Source organism: Vulpes vulpes, chromosome 8, assembly GCF_048418805.1.
Source record: "Vulpes vulpes isolate BD-2025 chromosome 8, VulVul3, whole genome shotgun sequence".
In the NCBI taxonomy this organism is placed as follows: Eukaryota; Metazoa; Chordata; class Mammalia; order Carnivora; family Canidae; genus Vulpes; species Vulpes vulpes.
The window spans coordinates 80104898-80122667 of NC_132787.1; the positions used below are offsets into that span (position 1 = coordinate 80104898).

General features: G+C 42.7%; 2 protein-coding genes across 3 annotated transcripts in view; one reads left to right on the forward strand and one right to left on the reverse strand.

Moving 5' to 3' along the window:
• The window catches only part of THUMPD2 (THUMP domain 2 tRNA and snRNA guanosine methyltransferase), a 53930-nt gene extending 46651 nt beyond the window's left edge, over positions 1–7279 (forward strand). Inside the window, exon 10 of one of the 2 annotated variants that reach the window (XM_026018982.2) lies at positions 4959–7279. In XM_026018982.2, coding sequence (XP_025874767.2) covers positions 4959–5007 — 49 coding nt within the window. In that variant the 3' untranslated portion in view covers positions 5008–7279. The remainder of the gene's footprint in view (positions 1–4958) is intronic. The other variant, XM_072767240.1, reaches the window with a different exon arrangement.
• The window catches only part of TMEM178A (transmembrane protein 178A), a 50674-nt gene continuing 39750 nt past the window's right edge, over positions 6847–17770 (reverse strand). The window contains exons 3-4 of the mRNA XM_072767243.1: positions 17321–17458; positions 6847–7841 (exon numbers count right to left, since the gene is read on the reverse strand). Coding sequence (XP_072623344.1) covers positions 7600–7841; positions 17321–17458 — 380 coding nt within the window. The 3' untranslated portion in view covers positions 6847–7599. The remainder of the gene's footprint in view (positions 7842–17320; positions 17459–17770) is intronic.

The window sequence follows — 17770 nt, forward strand, 5'->3', positions numbered from 1 at the left end:
ATTTACACTCTATGTTTTTAAATTCAGTTCACATTACAAAAGATCAGTTCACATTCAACTTGGAATTGAATATACAAGTTTGTAGAGCTGTTCAAAGTATTTCTTGGGCTTGTTGGATGTGTGGTATGGCCCATATCCCTGGAAAGCCCATCAGCTCCTGAATGTCTCCAGAGGTCCAGGAGAGATTATTGGCTTTCAGGAATGCACTTCTACATAGTCACAAAGACTGAAAGTCATGAGTCTCTGAGTTCCTAGCCTGTCTCTAACCACAAGACTATATAGCCTTCTTTTTTGAGTAATTGCTTTCACTGAATAATTTTTAAAAAGCCACCAGGGATGCTTTCACAGGACAAAGTAAGGAGGATCTACCCACTTAAATATTAATCTTTGAGCAGCCCTGGTAACATGGGAATTTCTCAAAATGTTCTGTGGGGGCAGTGCCAAGAAGGTAATTAAAATTGCTGTCATACCTTTAGGCTACTGCAGAGGACAGGGCTCCTGGAGGTCAATCAGTAAGGAGAGGTTCTGTGCTTATAAAAATAGGCCTGGTATTCTTTACAGAATTACAAAGGGCACTATGTGCTCTGGTTTAGAAATGCAGCTGCTTGATTAAAAACTGCAGAGCAGGGGTGCCTGGCTGGCTCAGTCGGAAAAGCATGTGACTCTTGATCTCATGGTCATGAGTTCAAGCCCCATGGTGGGTGTAGAGATTTCAAAAAAATAAATAAATAAACTTAAAAAACTGCAGAGCAGTAACTTCCAAGGGAAACCATGAAAAACAAGGGGAATGTTAATCTATCTAGATGGATGTCATCTGGGAAATAAGCTCAGATACGGTTAGAGAGGCATTATTGGTGTTTGTGCTGGGTCCCAGGTAGGATGTGGATGCTGTGTGGGGAAAGTGGAAAGAACATGACTTACTTTGGAGTGAGGAGGCCAGAATCCAAACCTTGGCTCTGCCACTTAGTATCTTAGGGAAGGTTATTTAACCTCTATGAGCCTTAGTTTCTCTGGCTCTAAAGTAGAGGCAATAACAACAAGATCAAGTTTGTAAAGAACATGGCTTGGCACTGAGGAAGTGCCGAGTCCGTCCCACATGTGGCATCTCATCATTGCCAAGAGACAGGAGAGAGGATTCTGAGAGTTGGAGCTTCCTTTTCCACTTCTTATTTATATCTAACATTTACAAGAATGTAGGAGACCTCCGAACCGACAGGAAGGGGACTCCAGCACCATCCTCTTAGAATCAAGTGCTTCAAAGAGAGAGGTGGTTTTGTGAGCATCCACTCGAGTCCAGAGGTAATAAAAGGAAACTCAGAGCTTCAGGAGAAATGAGAAAACCTCCATGATCTCTAAGTTTTCTGGGTTCCTTTTGTGCTCTTATGCTTAACAGTGTCGTCAAGTGTGATGAGGCAGAGTGTGTTTTATATGTGGGGAATGAGTTTGAAGCCCCCCGAAGCCACCACTGAGTGAAGTTCAGTGCAGGCGAGCTTCTAAAGCAAGGATTTATGTGCTCATCACAGTCAACTTGTCTGGCAGGCAAAGCCACGAGGACAAAAATAAAAAGGTGTTATTTGATTCAAGAACTAAACACCCTGATCTTGACATCTGGTGTGATTGTGAGGTGCCTGTTGTGTCCTGGGGAGGTAGTCAAAGGAGTCCCAGGCCCTTCTTGTCCAGATCTAGTGGATCCTCCATGAGCCTGTTCTAGTAAGGCTTCTATGTACTCTCCAGAATTCCCAGAGGGTATCACTCTACCTCTATGTAGATACTGGGGGAATTTACCTCTAGGATCCTGAGTAGATTGAAGACATTTCCTAAGAGGCTGAGGCTGCAGTTCATCCATCCTCACAACCCACACTGAAGGCAGTGGTGTCACCAAAGTCTTGGTCATCCAAAATGAGCAGATCATGGGGCAGTGGTCTGTGCATCTTATGAATGTTGGCAATGCCAGCCTTAAGACATGATAGGAACTTAGCAAAAGCAGGCCAATAGTCTATCAGGTATGACGTAAGCTGAGGAGGCCAGTGGGTGACATCTATCTTTTCCATTAACTCACAATCACGACATGCTTTCCTTTGGGGCTGGACTGAAATATTTGCAGTCCTCACTAATTGACAAATTCACACTCAAACTGAATAGTGCAGCTGGCATAGGCAGCTTCTGGAGAACAGCTAGAAATTAAAGAGGATGGAGCTGGCAGTTGGATCAGTCAGGGAGAAGGTGCACTGGGGTCATTGGACCACATTCTCACCCACAGTTTTTCAGCCCTGGGTTCTACTCAGTTAACGATAAAGGCCATCCTATATGACACAGGGTTTACCAAGACACTTAGTATCTTTCCCCTTTTGATACAAATCCTTATTCTCTTTGATAGAGAATCATAATTTCCTAAGTAAATAACCTAACTCTAAAAACTGCTTCAGTTGTCATCCTTGATAATGTCCCTTTATTTCCTGTCTCCATCCACTGTACCAGCAAGTCTTGTCAGCTCCACCCTCCTTCTCCATCTTCACAGACACCTTCTTGGTCCAGGCCACATTTTGTCTCCTGGATTCCTGCAACACTCCACCTCCACTGGCTTCTTCCAATCCATCTTCCATCCAGCGGCAACACTGACATTTTTAAAACTACAATCAGCTCACATCACTGTGTTTCCTTAAACACTCTCATTGCTTTCCATGGCCAGAGTGGAACCCAGCATCCTTAGGGTGGCCAACATAGCTCTGTCCTATCCCTACAATCTCATTGGCTCTACTACCCCCTTGTTCTCGCCTTTCCAGCCTCGTGGTCTTCTCTCACTTTCTGTCTGCAGAGAGGCCCAAGCACAGCCCGAGAAAGCAGAGAGCCGGCAGTATTTTACAGTACATGCTGATGAGAAGAAAAAAATAGAAAATAAGAACAGAAAAGTAGCTTATAGCCAACCAATTTCTTTTCCTTTTATGGAAGCTACAAGAAGACATATGCTAATAGGTTTTAGAATAAGTAGAAATCTTGCTTTGAAGGCTGGCAAAATATAGGTTGTATATGAGAGAGGGGGGATATTGATAGCTACGTTCCCAGTATGCAATGAATGGGGTGCCCTGAGCATCCTCAAGCATTTGTGGTTGTCCTGAAGCAAAGAGAACTTCCTCTCCTTCCAATCTAAGGACAAGGTCCTGGAGAAACTCAAATTATACAATTTAAAAAGGGCTCTCGGTCAGTATAGCTATTTGCATTCAAACGAAGTCATTTCTGAAGCATTCCTTTCAGAATTCCAATTAGAGATTTAAAACATACCCGCATATAAATGGGAAAGATTTAAATTGAGGTGTAGAACCATATTGAGGTTACTAACTTAATATTGTTTCAGCCATCAAATAAATGTTCCATAGTACTTAGTTCATAACACATTTCAAGTTATGTCTGGGCTGGCTTGGGTTAATAGTCCCTTTAATTATTCTAATGAGGCTTACTTGCTTGCCAAGCTATATTCTCATTCCATTTAGCCTATTATACTACAGTATATTTTTTGATGGGCTCCCTACAATTGGTGCTAAGGGAGTCACTTCTGTCCAGGGAAGATGAAAGTTTATCTTTGTGAATTCTCATGCATTTATTCCGCAAAGATTTCTGAGCACCTACTGTGTTCCTAGGCTGAGCACTGGAGACCAAACAAGACACAGGTTTGTACCCAATTAAGGGGTGAACAAGTGATTAGCACGCAGAGTATAACTGGCAACAGGCAGGCTTCAGGAGCATTGTAACGAAGCCGAGGCACAAAGAAAAGTCAGCTTGCACCAGGCAGAGTGGGAGTGGGAGTCCCAGCAGGGAAAACAGCCTGAGCAAAGACTATTGGCCAGGTGGCATTAGCATCCCAGGCGCACGGGCCTTCGTGGAGTAGTTCATTTTGACCTTGTGGCCTTCTGAGTCTTTAGGAGCCTAGATTCCTCTTCATCTTTAGCTCAGGTAACCTTAAAGGCCCTAGAACGTGGGTTCCTTAGCTCAGGTAATTGAGGTCTACCGGTGCAGTACACCCTCCTTGTTCTCAGGTTTCAATTTCAAATGGGAAATCTTTGAGAGGCCACAACACACCCCCCAAAGTTAATGGTGTACTTTTTATGTAACTGAAGATAGATTCAAATAAGAATGATATGAAGTGAAATGCACAGCCATTGAAAGTATAGTTTAAAAGAAACTTATTTTAATAACTCTATTGAATTACGTAACCCTGGATTTATGAAATCATTTGGGGCTCGAAAGGGTGACTTTAATTTTTGCTTGTATTTTACTGCATTTTCCTTGAGTAAGGTTCACAAAGGCAAGAACCTTTGCTCTCCTTCATTGATGTTTCCTAAGTGTCTAAAATAATGCTTGGCACCTAGTAGGCACTCAATAAATATTTGTTGAAAGATATAGTGGCTTTTGGTGGAGAAATTACATTCTGTGTAAGTTTCCTACATCTTGGAGTCTTGATTATCAAAAGTCTATGGTACTCTAATGATAGAGGATTTAGGGTTCCCTCAGAATGGGCTGCAATAGTTCTAATGTTGCAAATAAACTAAGGATGACACTGTTAAAAGGAAGGGCTTGAGAGACTTATAATTGTCTCCACAAGGTTTTGGATAAAGCTCGCTTTTTTAGTAATTATATATATGTATATATATAACATATATATGTGGTAAATAGACATGACGCAGTCTACAATCCCAAATTTTCTGTAAATCCACTTACTTCTTATTCAAAGCCCTATCTTGCAGGAGTGGGTGGAAATTAGCCCTCATTCATTATTGGGTACACTCACACCCAGTTGTGCCAATATCCTTGGGGCTTCCCAGGGTCAGACTAGCTACCAGTGAGAAGCCCATGGTTCCAAGGGCCTCAGTTTCCCAGGATGCCGCACACAGCTCTCCTCTCTGGGGTCCTGATACCTGTAGAGAGTGTATGGCCCAGGTGATTGCCATCATTTTCTCTTTCAGTTTCTGGGATGCCCTGGAGCACTTTGAGCCCGCAAAGTCAGTCCTCTAGCCTATCCTTCCTTCTGGATCCACTGCATTCCTCACTCCAATGAGCTCAAACACCTCTGCTTTCTGCCCTGAAGAAAAATCCCTGAGGCAAGGAAATAGAGTCTGGGTATGGCATGCAGGTACAAGGTGGACAGAGAGGACATAGGAACAGATTGTCTCAATAAGTTATTCTGTTCCAGGCAGTATTGAATGGCCATTTCAATCATCCTTCATTTATAAGCCAATTAAGAAAACAGCCCTCACAGAAGCCCAAGGACTATGCACCCGAAACTGGACTTTGGCTACATTTGCTCACACTTCCACAGCAGTAAATAAAAAGCAAGGAACGTTGGGCACATTGCTCCTTGCTCTGAGCTCACTGGCTGGAAGGCAAGGAGGCTCTGTTTTTGCCAGCAAGTGTTTGAATGTAACTGAACTCCCCTGGCTTCTGGGCATCTTTCTGGTGTGTGAACTCTTCAACCTTCTGTCACTCCAACGCTTTCTTCCATTCTCACCTCAAATCCCTGGGAAGCTTCTCAGAAACTTCAAAAGTCACTCACTCAGACACTGCTTTGGTGGTTGGAATATAAATGTTGAAGAGTCTTGACATCTTCTATGGGGATCTTTAAAGAAGACTTCAAAGAAACAGCTCTCCTGCTTTGAGAATTTCCCACATAAGTAATAAATGAAAATAATTCCCCTTTCTGTATGTCTCTGATCTCATCCCAAGGAATGGGTTTATTAAACAGGCCTGAGAGATTGCTGGGGAATCTGTCCAGGGCTCTTAGGAGCTCATGTGGTCACCGGAGTCATTTAACCTCTTCCAAAAGCCTCATGTGATAATATGTGGACACTGTCGTTTGGAAGTCAGGCTTTATTTGTGGGGGAGGGGGGTAGATTATCATTATCATTATTATCATTATCCTTTCACAAGTACTAAATCACTTTTTATAATAAAGAAAAGTCTATTTTTCATGAGATTAAAACCTGAAACAATGTCTTGCTTCTGAATGTGGCATCTTCCCTTATTTAACAGAGCATCTTTATCATACCGTGTGTGTAGGGAACAGGATAGTGTTGGAGTTAAAAGGAAAAGCTTCGAAGTTAGCTAGTGCCAACCCTTCTATTTAAAGATAAGGAAACACAATGGAAGGATTTTAACTTTTGTCCTATACCCTGAAATAGGAAAAGGATTGAGAAAAAATGAAGGAAACATTCTGTAACTGATCCTCGGCTTCCGTATAAAAATGGAATCATTGTACCTGTCTCATAGAGCTTTTGAGAAGGTTAAATGAAATCATACCTGGAAAAAACATAGCCCAGTTACTGGCACACATTAAGTGCTAAGTAAATGTTAACTGCTAAGGAGATTACTGCAGCTCTGGCCCAGAACAGGGCTCTCAATCCCAGCTGCACATCAGAACTTTCTGAGATGTTGTCTCAAAAACGCTCAGGGCCTGTGCCCAGCTGCAGATACTCTGATTCAGTTGGTCTCAGGAGGGGCCCTGTTTCGGTGTGGTTGAGGAATTCACTGGGTGATTCTCAATGTGCAGCCAAGGTTGAAACCCATTGGCCCAGGAGATCCAGGAACAAAAGACAGAACGTGTAGCCTTAGCACCAGGTAACTATACCAAGCAGATGGTAAAGGAAGAGAGAGAAGGAAACTTAAAATACTCTGGTGAGGTTTTCAAAGGCATTTGAAAATGACATCTTTTGTCAACAGCAAGTTGATAACCAACCTAATTGAAATGAAACCATTAGCAAGGCTCAGTAAGAGTCTTACTAAAAAAAACAATAGTTTTCCTCTGTCCATATGGCTAAGGAGACCCATTGCCACCACTGAAAAAAAACCACAGCCAAATTAACAAGAGGGCAGTTATTTAATGCAGAAATCCAGTTAACATAAAGAGACAGAGGCTAAACAACAAGTAAGACATCAAATAATGCTGCATAGTGTCACTGATTAGCTCTTACACAGTTGGTCTGTTCTCCTTGGGATTTGGATTCCAGTACGAAGACAGAGAAGAGACGTCAATTAAAAATAAATAAATAAAATAAATAAATAAGGCAACAGAAGAGGAATCTTCCTGTGACAAGGAACATCCACAAAAAAATGCACAAATATTTGGTGCCGACAACAACAAGACACCATTAGGACAAGTTCCGAAGATACTGCATTAAAATTTAACAAGCATGGTACAATGACAAGAAAATTATACTCGCTTTGTTATGAATCCTTTTGCAAATAGAAATGACTCTCAGGTAATTGTTATATACAAACTTTCTGAAATAAATGGCAATCATACAAATTTTCCCATTGCAATTTCCTCTTTTTCTAAACCTAGAAATGTCCCATGGCACTGCTCCCTATTTCTCACAGTCAAAGCATAAGTAGTCATTAAAGCACTTGAATCCACAGTAGTCTTGTCCGTAGAAAGGTATGGAGGTTTTGCATGATTTTCTATCAGTCATCCAGAAAGGGCTGGCAGGCAACAGGTTGGAATGTAAAAGACCGTTTTGTGCTTGGGATCTCAACTCGAATTCCACTACGTTCCTCTCAGGAGCTGTCCACACTGTGGATGGGCCACCGAGTAGTGAACTTGAGCGTGGACAGTCATACCGTGGAGTCCCTGCCAGACTTTAGATGTGCAATCTTGGTCCGGCTAATAAACGGATAAGCGATGCAGAGACCTCCAGCTGCCACAATAAAGCCTAAACTGCACCAGGCGCAAAAGATAGACCAGCTGTAGCCGTGTTCCACATCATCAGGCAGGCTATAAATTAGCTTCGGGAGCCGGTTCAAATCATAGGAGATGCTGGCAGCATACGTGCAGAGGGAAATGGTGCAAAATATCCCTAAAAATAATGCAAAGAGAAGAGAATGGCTGGTTACAGTGTTGACTGCTACAAGGCAAATGCTGGACAGGCCTTTGTGAAAATCAGGTCACCTGATGAGGCGGTCACTCCCAAGTTAGTAAAGGATCTCTAATTCTTGCACTTTAACTTGAATGCATTCAACAAACATTGGCAAAACCCTTATGTGCCAGACTGTACACTACGTATTGAAGGTATGAGTAAAGAACACAGGAGAAAATTCTGATAACTTGAATTATTCAGGATTATCCTGCTGGAATGGTATGCATATTTGAATTTATTTTTGGTTTTTGGTCTTAAAACAATGAAATAAAAATTCTAACTATTTTTAAGGAAAAGATCTTCTATAATCACTCAAACCTAATATAAAACAGTCTTCGTGTCCCCTTATTCTATACCTGATTTGACACGTTTTTATGTAGTTCCACATCATACAGAGCCTATTGTCCTTTTCAATTGCCGTCATCATTAGTATTTATCATGTTCCCTGTAAATATTTTAAATGAATTTTTCATGTGCTAAATTATGTTTTAAGGTACAAAGCGTGGCACATACTAGGGCCTCAACAAATCATTGTGGGTTTTTTCAATGAATGAAAAAAAGCTTTTATTTTTTTAAAAATATTTATTTATTTATTTATTTGAGAGAGAGGAGGGAGAGGAGCAAAGGGAGAGAGAGAATCTCAAGCAGACTCCACGCTGAGCACAGACCCTGACGCAGGTCTTGAAGCAGGGCTGGATCTCATGACCCTGAGATCATGACCTGAGCTGAAACTAAAAGTCAGTCAATTAACCAACTGAACCTCCTAGGTGCCCCTGAATAAAAGCTTTTAAATGATACAAATTAAATCCAGGATGTTGGAATTGACTAAAGTAGCTAAGTAAGGAGATCATGTACTTCAACCATTCAGAATATAGGAGACAATCTGGGTGACATAAAATGGACAGATCAATTTTATTTTTTTGTACCAACACATGTATGTATAATTAATTGTCCTTCCAGAACACGAAAATCAGAACTCTGATAAAAATTCCCCCCAAACAGTATTTTTAGTACTTAAGTGATGCTCCAAGGATATCGATGCTTCTTTTCCATCGCCATGGATAGGCAGGGATCAGAGTGAGGCAGTTGCAGGAGATGGGTAATAAAAACAGAAAGGCACACTCAGTGAAGTCTCGGAACGTCCAATTTGTTCCAAGTCCTGTGGATCTCTTCTTCATACTTTGGTTTATCCCAGCATACAACGGAGGTCGCACCAGTTTGCTAGACTATTGCTTTGGGGATGCATTGAGCATCTCCATAGGTAAGAGGGACACATATTTGGGGACTACCAGAAGTAACAGATTCCCCTCGATCATTTTAATAGAGCTCTGGGGATCAGAAACACTAACAGAAAACCAAACTCCGAGCAGGCAGCAATTGGGAGGAAATAAAGATGACCTTCACGCCATTTTAAGTGCCAGAACTCGGCCTGCACCCAAATGGCATCAGGGCACATTGCCTGAATCCCTTCCCAAATGTGCATTTAGAAAAAGAAATGTTTCCAATTAAAAGGACATTTGATCTGCGATAATTTGATATTTCCTTCTCTTGGTCTAATTCTGTTTTTAAAATCCAAAGTAATTCTCTTTTTCCAAAAAGGATAAAATCTTATCTTCTGACTTCCTGCCCCAGATTATTACAGCAAACATATCACTTTGAGCTGTCCAAAGATCATGACAGAAATCATTCTTTCATAAAGGACCAGACTGGTCAAAAAAATAATACTCCTTTGCTTCTTTCAAAACTCATGGAGAGTGAATGTTCTTACATTTACATGGATGTTTTTACTGGCATCACAACAAAGACAAGTCTTTCTAAGGAATGTTCATAAAAGAACAACAAGGCAGTTAGAAAAAATTGATCTCTGGAGTATCAACAGGTAAAATATAATAATAGAACAATGACCCGACCACAGGAAAAACAACCCTATTCTGCATTCCACTGTCTGCACAGAGCTGAAGGCCTGAAAGCAAGGCTTTTTACAAGTAATGTTGTTTTAATGACCTCTAAAAACTCGAGTTCAAACCAGGACTTTAATTATCCTTTGATGCCCAAATGCATTGGGCTGAGATCCTGTTCCCCAGATCTACTACGAATCACTGTGCGACCTTGAAATTACCTAACCTCTCTAGTCTTAGTTTCTTCATCTAAGGGGGGAAAATGGGAGACTTGGTTACTGAAAACGCAGAAGGTGTCAAATTTCTGTGATTCTGTTATTCCAAAATGAGGCATGGAGCAAGAACATTCCCCCGCCCCCACCCCCCAAAAAGAAGAATAATGCCATGTATATACTATATCTGCTCCCTTTGATTTTATACTAAACGTTGATTTTATTAGCACCTCTCCCTTGCCAATTCCATAAAGTTGCTTTCAGTGAAATGAATTTGAGCACAACTCCACCAGTTCACACGGAATGGAAAAGGATTGTAAGAAATAAGCTAACCTGAGGACTTAAACAGAGGATGATTTTCTCTGCCCTCAATGTCAGGAACGATTGCGCCTTCCGTCTGTAGACCTCATGGACACCGTGAATGATGTCACTGCTAGGAATTTCTGTCTCTTCCTGAGTTGCTGAAACTCCCTAAAGCTAATCAGTGGCTCACCATGAGCAAAAGTTGGACACTTCATGTCGTGCTTTTGGCTCCTGACCTCACCCTTGGATCTAGCTTGCCTTGTAAACCTAATTGCTCCTTTGCTTCTCTGTATCGCTTATTCATATTTATTTTATGCTGATAAATATGTATCTCTGTGCGGCTTAAGTTCTTTTTGGAAGAGAGCACTTGTCAAACTCTCATGAAAACCTTCTTTATTTTCTGCTGCCTTTACTCACTCTGCTTAGTTGACAGGGAGGGTTATTAGGAGCCCACAAACATGCCCGCCCGTCTGCCCTTCCCCTTTCCCACAGATGCTCTCACAGGAATGCCCTTTCCGTGACATGTTTAATTCTTCCAAGATGCTTTTGCAGTTGCTCTCAGAAAGAAGAAAGCAAAGATTAACAAAAAAGCACATGCAAGACTTCCTCTTGGTAGATCCTCACATCTCTCAGAGTTTGCACACAGAGCTGCCACAGCTAGTATTGTGGGATGGATGGGCCTGTTTCTTTTTTTTTTTTTTTTTTCTTTTGATGGGCCTGTTTCTGATTATTACCAGGAGACATACCGAGGGGAGAGAAAGCATCCTTTCCAATGTGCCCAACAAGATTTTGTGAAAGAGGCCTACCCCACTCAAGATATTTTAAAAAGGAAAAAAAATCCTCACTTCAAAGACACCAAGTATGGTTTAAATGAAGAAAACATCTTTGTTGTAGCTGGATAATTAGTCTTAGGTTGATACTGTGAAATTGTATTTTAGTTCCGTATGTACATATCACAGTGCTCACGTGTTTTCTCGGGCTGCCATCTGAAAGTACCAGAACCTTGGGTTGCTGAAACAACAAAAATGTCCTCATGGTTCTGGAGGCTAGAAGCCTGAGATCAAGCTACTGGTAGGGCTGCTTTCTTCCAAGGCCTCTCTCCTTGGCTTGTAGATGTGGTCTTTTACTTGTATCTTCACAATATCTTCCCTCTGTAATTGTGTCCAAATGTTCTCTTCTTATAAGGACGCCGGCCATATTATCAGATCAGGGCCCACCCTAATTGTACCTTAATCACCCCTTTAAAGACCCTATCTCCAAATATAGTCACATTGTGAGTTGCTAGAGGTTAGAACTTCAAGCAGAGGAATTTTGGGAGGGATGCAACTCAGCCCAAAACATCGTATGTGTGTGTAGTCAATGTATAAAGTATATTTCTATTTCTTTTATAGGTCTTAGCAAGGTTTTACTATTTCAAATGTTATTTAATCAGTTACTCGGCAATTAGTTATCAAGCATCGACTATGTCCCACCCCAGTTCTTGATCATCTTGGAGATGATGTCATGAGTCCTAGCTGGTCTGATATGGTTTGGTTGGTTGGTTTGATATTGCTGTGATCAGGAACCCCATATGTGTCTTTCCATTACACTTTCCAGCACACATCTCAGGGCAAGGTAGTAGACACCCTCTAGACTAAAGTTCCACACAGAGCGTAATAGTGCTGAGCGCAAGGAGTCAACAAAACCTACCGAACAAAACTGAGTTCTACAACACATTGAGTCCTACCAACTTAAGGACCAGGTTATCCCAAAGTATGCCATGCAGAACTTATCCAGAGAACAAGTTATTGCAGATCATGCTACACATTTGTCAGTAGCAATCTAGTTATTGCAAGGCATGGGGCAGGGGGTTGAAAAGATTAATAAGGTACCACCCCTGCCCTCAAAAAGTTCCAAGTCTAGGGGTCCTTCCTGAAGATTCAGGAAAAGAGAGGTCACCTCTCCCTCATTCTTCTCCTAGGTTTTCCTTCCTTTCGGCTCACTCCCTGACTAGTCAGGAGTCCCCTGTGGCTACCACTGATATTCGTCAGCCCAGCTTGGTGGTGCCTGGGGATAGAGGCTCTTGGGTCTCAGGCTAGGTCATGGTTATTGTTGGCAGCATCTTCAAAAGAGTGAAGAATTACTGGTTCTGAAAAGCCCTGTATGCAACTCCTTTTATATTAAAAAGCTTTCGACCAATATTCTTAATTAGCAGATACAGGGATATTGCAGAATTATAGGGTTGGAAGGGACCTTTTTGGAGCAGGATGGAAGTAAATTTATGCAGCCATCCCAGATCATCAACCCAATTTCCTTCCCTGAACTCCTTGAGATGCCTGTGGCCAGCTGGCGAGCTGTAATTAGGGGAACTGGGCCCACCCTTCTGACCATCCTCCTTTGATGTGCTTTCACAGTGTGAAAGGAGAGAGAGCAGCTTCACCCCGGTTAGCCCGCTTGATAAATAACGCAACTGCAACACCCAAAGGCATAAACATTGATTTTTTTTTTCTTCACTCCTTCAAAAGATGGCCTGCCCATCATTCTGGTCTCTTTGCTCTTCCAGCAAAAATGCCTCATGCTACTTTCACACAGATTGCTCAAAGAGCCATTCCTAAATGAACGGACAAGACTAATAGAAATAGAAAAAACTTAAAAAAAAATAAAATAGAAGAGGCACAATCTGCAATTATTAAATCTGAAAAAACATCCAATCTTCTTCTAAAAAATGGCAGCAATCTTATTTCATGCAAACCCTGACCTGATGTGACATGGGCTATTTATAGTCCTTATTGATCCCACTTCGTGTGAATATTCATATGTTTTGCAGCAGAAATGTTAATGGACTTGATTTCAGATCCTGCTGAGGGTGTTAAATAACCTAAAATCTATGCACCATATTTGCCCTTCTAAAAGAAAACTTAAAAACCCTGAATTCCAAAACACAGCTGGCTGCCAGTGTTTCAACTAAGGCACTAAGGACCTGTGGTTTTAGGTCATAATCAGTGGGTAACCTAGACAATTCCATATATCTACTACAATGGTTTTTTGGTTCTGTTTTTTTCACTTTCTAATGTACTGAAGTAAAGGAAGAGATAACCAAACATGGGCATTGACGGTCCTTGTGCTTTGCTGGGCAGCCTGGGCCCTGTCACCTTTCTGTCTGTTGTCACAACTCTCTGAGCCCTGCCAGTGAGGGGTTATGCATCCAGTGGATAGTGAGGCCCCATGAAGGGAGGCCCAAGCTTTAACCAATTTTTGAGATTCCTAGTATTTTAAAAGATAATAAAACAATAGCAATAGCAACCTAAGTGTTATGTTTTAAAATGCTTGTTTTAAATAAATGAACCCTCTCAAATATTTCTACACATACTGAAATTATTTTTTTTAAAGATTTTATTTATTCATGGGAGACACACACAGAGAGAGAGAGTGAGAGAGAGAGAGAGAGAGGCAGAGACACAGGCAGAGGGAGAAGCAGGCTCCATGCAGGGAGCCCAACGTGGGACTTGATCCTGGGTCTCCAAGATCACTCCCTGGGCCGAAGGCAGGCGCTAAACCACTGAGCCACCCGGGCTGCCCACATACTGAAATTATAATCGTTATGATGATACCACCATGGCAGTCTAATACAATCCATCTTTGACTGTTGATGGCAATAGACTTTCACAGCAGCCCAGGAGCAGAAGGGGAGCTAGAAGATGTCTTACTCCCTCAGTCCTCCACCTGTGCCTCTTGGGTCATTTGTCTGTCACCTCGGAGGCCACAAAGTCAAAGGGCCACACATGGGGCCCCGAGGGGAGGGGAGGTCCACCCCAGGTCCTGCTGGAAGGCCCTTTGAAAGGCCACAGGGGAGAGGAAGGGGAGAGCCCCAGCACTGCGGGGCCCACATGTGGGTGATCAAGAGCTGTCTGTAAGCAATAAGGCAGAGGGAGGAACACTGTTTCAAAGTTTCCATTTTAACATCTCAAACTGTCACATCACTGATGCTCTTCATTGAAGGTTTGGCTAATAAGTTCAGGCGGAGAATGAAGATGCCAGCGCATTAGAAGCGGCTAAGTTTAGCATCAGAAATCTGTGGGAGAGATGCTGACAAGGGCTGCTGAAGACACTTCTGCTTCATTAAAGTCAATTCTTTTAACCCTTAGTTGCTCTCCTCTGCTGCTGCCACACGCGAACATCCTCCAGCTAATTCATCTCAGGCAATGGATTCACGCAGCGATCGGTATTTACAAAGGAGAGGTAAAGGCAGTATTTGAAACAGCAGAAAAAGAAAACAAACCTCTCCAAACGCTACGGTCAGGGAACGATGAACACTCACAGCATTTCCATCCCCTGCAAGAGCATGCAGCCGTGCGGTACCGCCGAAAGCAACTGAGTAGAAGAACAGCGTAACAACACAGGAAAGCTTATGGCCGGGATTAGATAGAAACCTGGAAGACTAATGGTTGCAAGCATCTTTTTTTTTTTTTTCAAATGAGGCAAACTCATCAGTGAGATTTGGTCCAGAATAAGAAAAATATTTAAACAACCTAAATTGTCAGGTGGTGGGATGGGATGTACCAGAGGATTTTCCCTTCATTCCAAAAATGTGGCTGAGCTAACCAAAAAGCAAAGAAAGCAAAACAATGTTAGGTTGTGTCTGTTAGGCCTTCAGGACTGGTCATCAAAATTCAAGTTTATACGTCTGGGGTTTGTTTTTTGGGTTTTTTTTTTTTTTTTTTTTTTTTGGTAGTTATGGGGTTTTGTTACAATGGCTATTGGTTTGGTCGTTTTGTTTTTGTTTAACAATTGCACAGGGGCTTTTGATGATAAATCCTTAGGATGCCTGAGCCAGTCTGGCTCGGAGTTACAGTCCATGTGTGGCTCAGAAACAAGGGCTCAGCAGGGAAAGGTGGGGTACTTGGCTGCGAGCTCTCCTCTGTGCCCCCCTGGTGCTCAACAACCACTCTCCTCTCATTTAAAAACAGACCAGCTTACAGCCTTCTCAGGAACTCTCACTGGCCCTGGCTTTTATGGTCCAGTGATTTATTTTACAGCTGATAATTGTTTTATATCTAAGAGCATCCTAAATTATTTATATGTTACCCATATTAAAGTATGTTTTAAAACCATCACTGAGGCTAGCTTGTCTGTAGTTCCCCTCATTTCCCTGACAAGGGGATGTGATGTGGGCCTTTGCAGGGTTTGGGGGGAGTGACTCTGCAGTTCTTTGATGGATACAGGAGCAAGAGTCAGGAAAATGGGGCCTCAACTAACAAAAGGAGGGAAGAAAATAAGTAAGATTTTTCATGACCGTTATGCCCCAGCAGAGACTCAAAGGAATCCTCTCAGCAGACAGGCCTCTCAGCTTCTTTGCTGTCTTGACCCACTGGTTCTGTAAATTTATTTTTACATGAGGGACCCAATGTCTTGTCTTGAGGGTTCAAATCCTCCTCCCAAACCTCAGGAACTAGAATTTTAGCCTCCCTGTGCCACAGTCCTGGAGCAGTCACCAAAGTCTGGAAAGCTTACATTGGTTTTCTGTTCAGTCTCTTCAGGAGCCCTCCAATTTCTGAACACTCTGTCAGGGCGCTTACAACAATGACCCACGTTACTCAGAGGGAGGGAAAGGCACCCCTGGTGGTTAGCGGGAAGGGCCCCTTCTAGGTCTTGGGTTATTTAGGCCTCAGATCAGGCTGACCAGAGAACAAGGCGCCACCTACCTGTCAACTCCTAAAGACAGACAGACAGAAAATGATGTCAGCCAATGTTGGCAAGTACAGTTAACACAGGAAGGCATGAGCAAGTGAGCGGCCAGTAAGTGAGAAGTGCTAGCAAAACCCGTCATGGCCACTTGGGAAACTGAACTCCAGAGAAGAGGAAACAGGCTTGTTCAAAATGGCTGCACATCCAAAGTCGTATTAGCTCAGATACTGAGTATGCTTGTGAAACCGCTCACGTGGCATTCACTAATCACTAACATGTTAATTATTTTGTGAAGGAGCCAAAGGAAAAAAGATTTCTTCCCCGTAGCCACTGTCAGTGTTAGCTGTCAACTCAGCTCCTGACTCCATTTTTAGACTAAAGTAACTTCCACTGGCTGATCAAAAAGACCACAGTCATGTTTCCACACACCAACCCTCTTCCTATCCCCTGCTTTAAGATCAAGTCTCCCTTCTGCTCAAAACCTTCTGGTGGCTTCCATTACCCTTAGATTGAAATCCAAACCACTGGCTGCATCTCCTACCTCAAGAGGTACTATCCTTCTTCTCCCTGCACTCCAACCACAGTGGTTTTCTTTCTGTGGCTCAAAATACCAACCCATCTTTGCCTATAGGGTTTGGCTTACCCTGTAGCACACTCCCAACTGCTGGCTGCTTTTCACAATTTAGCTGGGAAATCGCCACCTCAGCAAGGTGTTCCCCGAGGCCCCTATTCCACCTCATTTGTTTTCCTCACAGCTTTAATTACTATCACAAGTTATTGTCTCTGTCTCCCCACGTCAGAAAATGAAGGATCTCATCTGCCTTATTCATTGTGTCTCTAGTACCTAAGTAGTGCCTGGTAACATAGTAAGTCCTCAAAAACTACCTGTGGAGTAAAATGAATGAAACGTTTTGTGTGTAAAAATGACCTCAAAGGCGCCATCACTAAGTGAAGTACTTTGAGTTGACTTTCAACCCAGGAGGTGGTTGTGCTGATCACGCTCTCTGTGGGCTCCTGATAAGCAGTGGCCAGTGTTAGCCAAGAGTCCAGGCCAGGGCCAGGGCCAGGGCCAGGGCATGAAACAGAGCCAGGAAAAACAGAGCTCGCTCATACGGAGACTAAACCCAAGACATTATCATCCAGCTTTCCAACGGGCCACAGTGGAGAAACCAGGCCTGTATTATTAACCCTGCTGTTTTCTTTAAATTCAGTATTACCCACCAAAGCCAAATGACCTCTGGTTGCTTTTTCACAAGTGAAAGCAAAATTAACAGAGCGAAGCTACCCCATGCAGAGCCGCCTTCACTTTCGCCCGGAGAGATGTCTGAGGTGCTCAGCATACCTGTCATGAGGAAAAGGAGTCCAGCCACGTGTTGGGTCAAGCTTTCCTCCCAGAAGAAACTGACTGTGGCCACAATGCAGCCGCAGAGCAGGACAGCTACAGCCATGCCCAGGAAGCCAGCAGTGATTCTTCTCAAATCTATTCTCGAAACACAAACATTCAAAATGAAAAGCAGAAACAGCAAAGTTAATGAAAACTAGAGAATGAAGAGCTTTGTATACACTATAAAAACTAGTAAGTGGCACAGGCAGTCTTGGGGTCTGTGGGGCTGGGATGGTTTGAGAAGTCTCTCCCCAGGCATTCCACAAGAGGACAGATGGGATCCAACAAATTCAGGGCCCAGAGTCTACCTTCTCTGAATCCACAGAGAAGTCTGTACCATGAAGAGAGTAGACCAGAGGACAATGCCAGGGCCAACTTAGGTAATAGATAGCAAGTTACTTAGTAAAT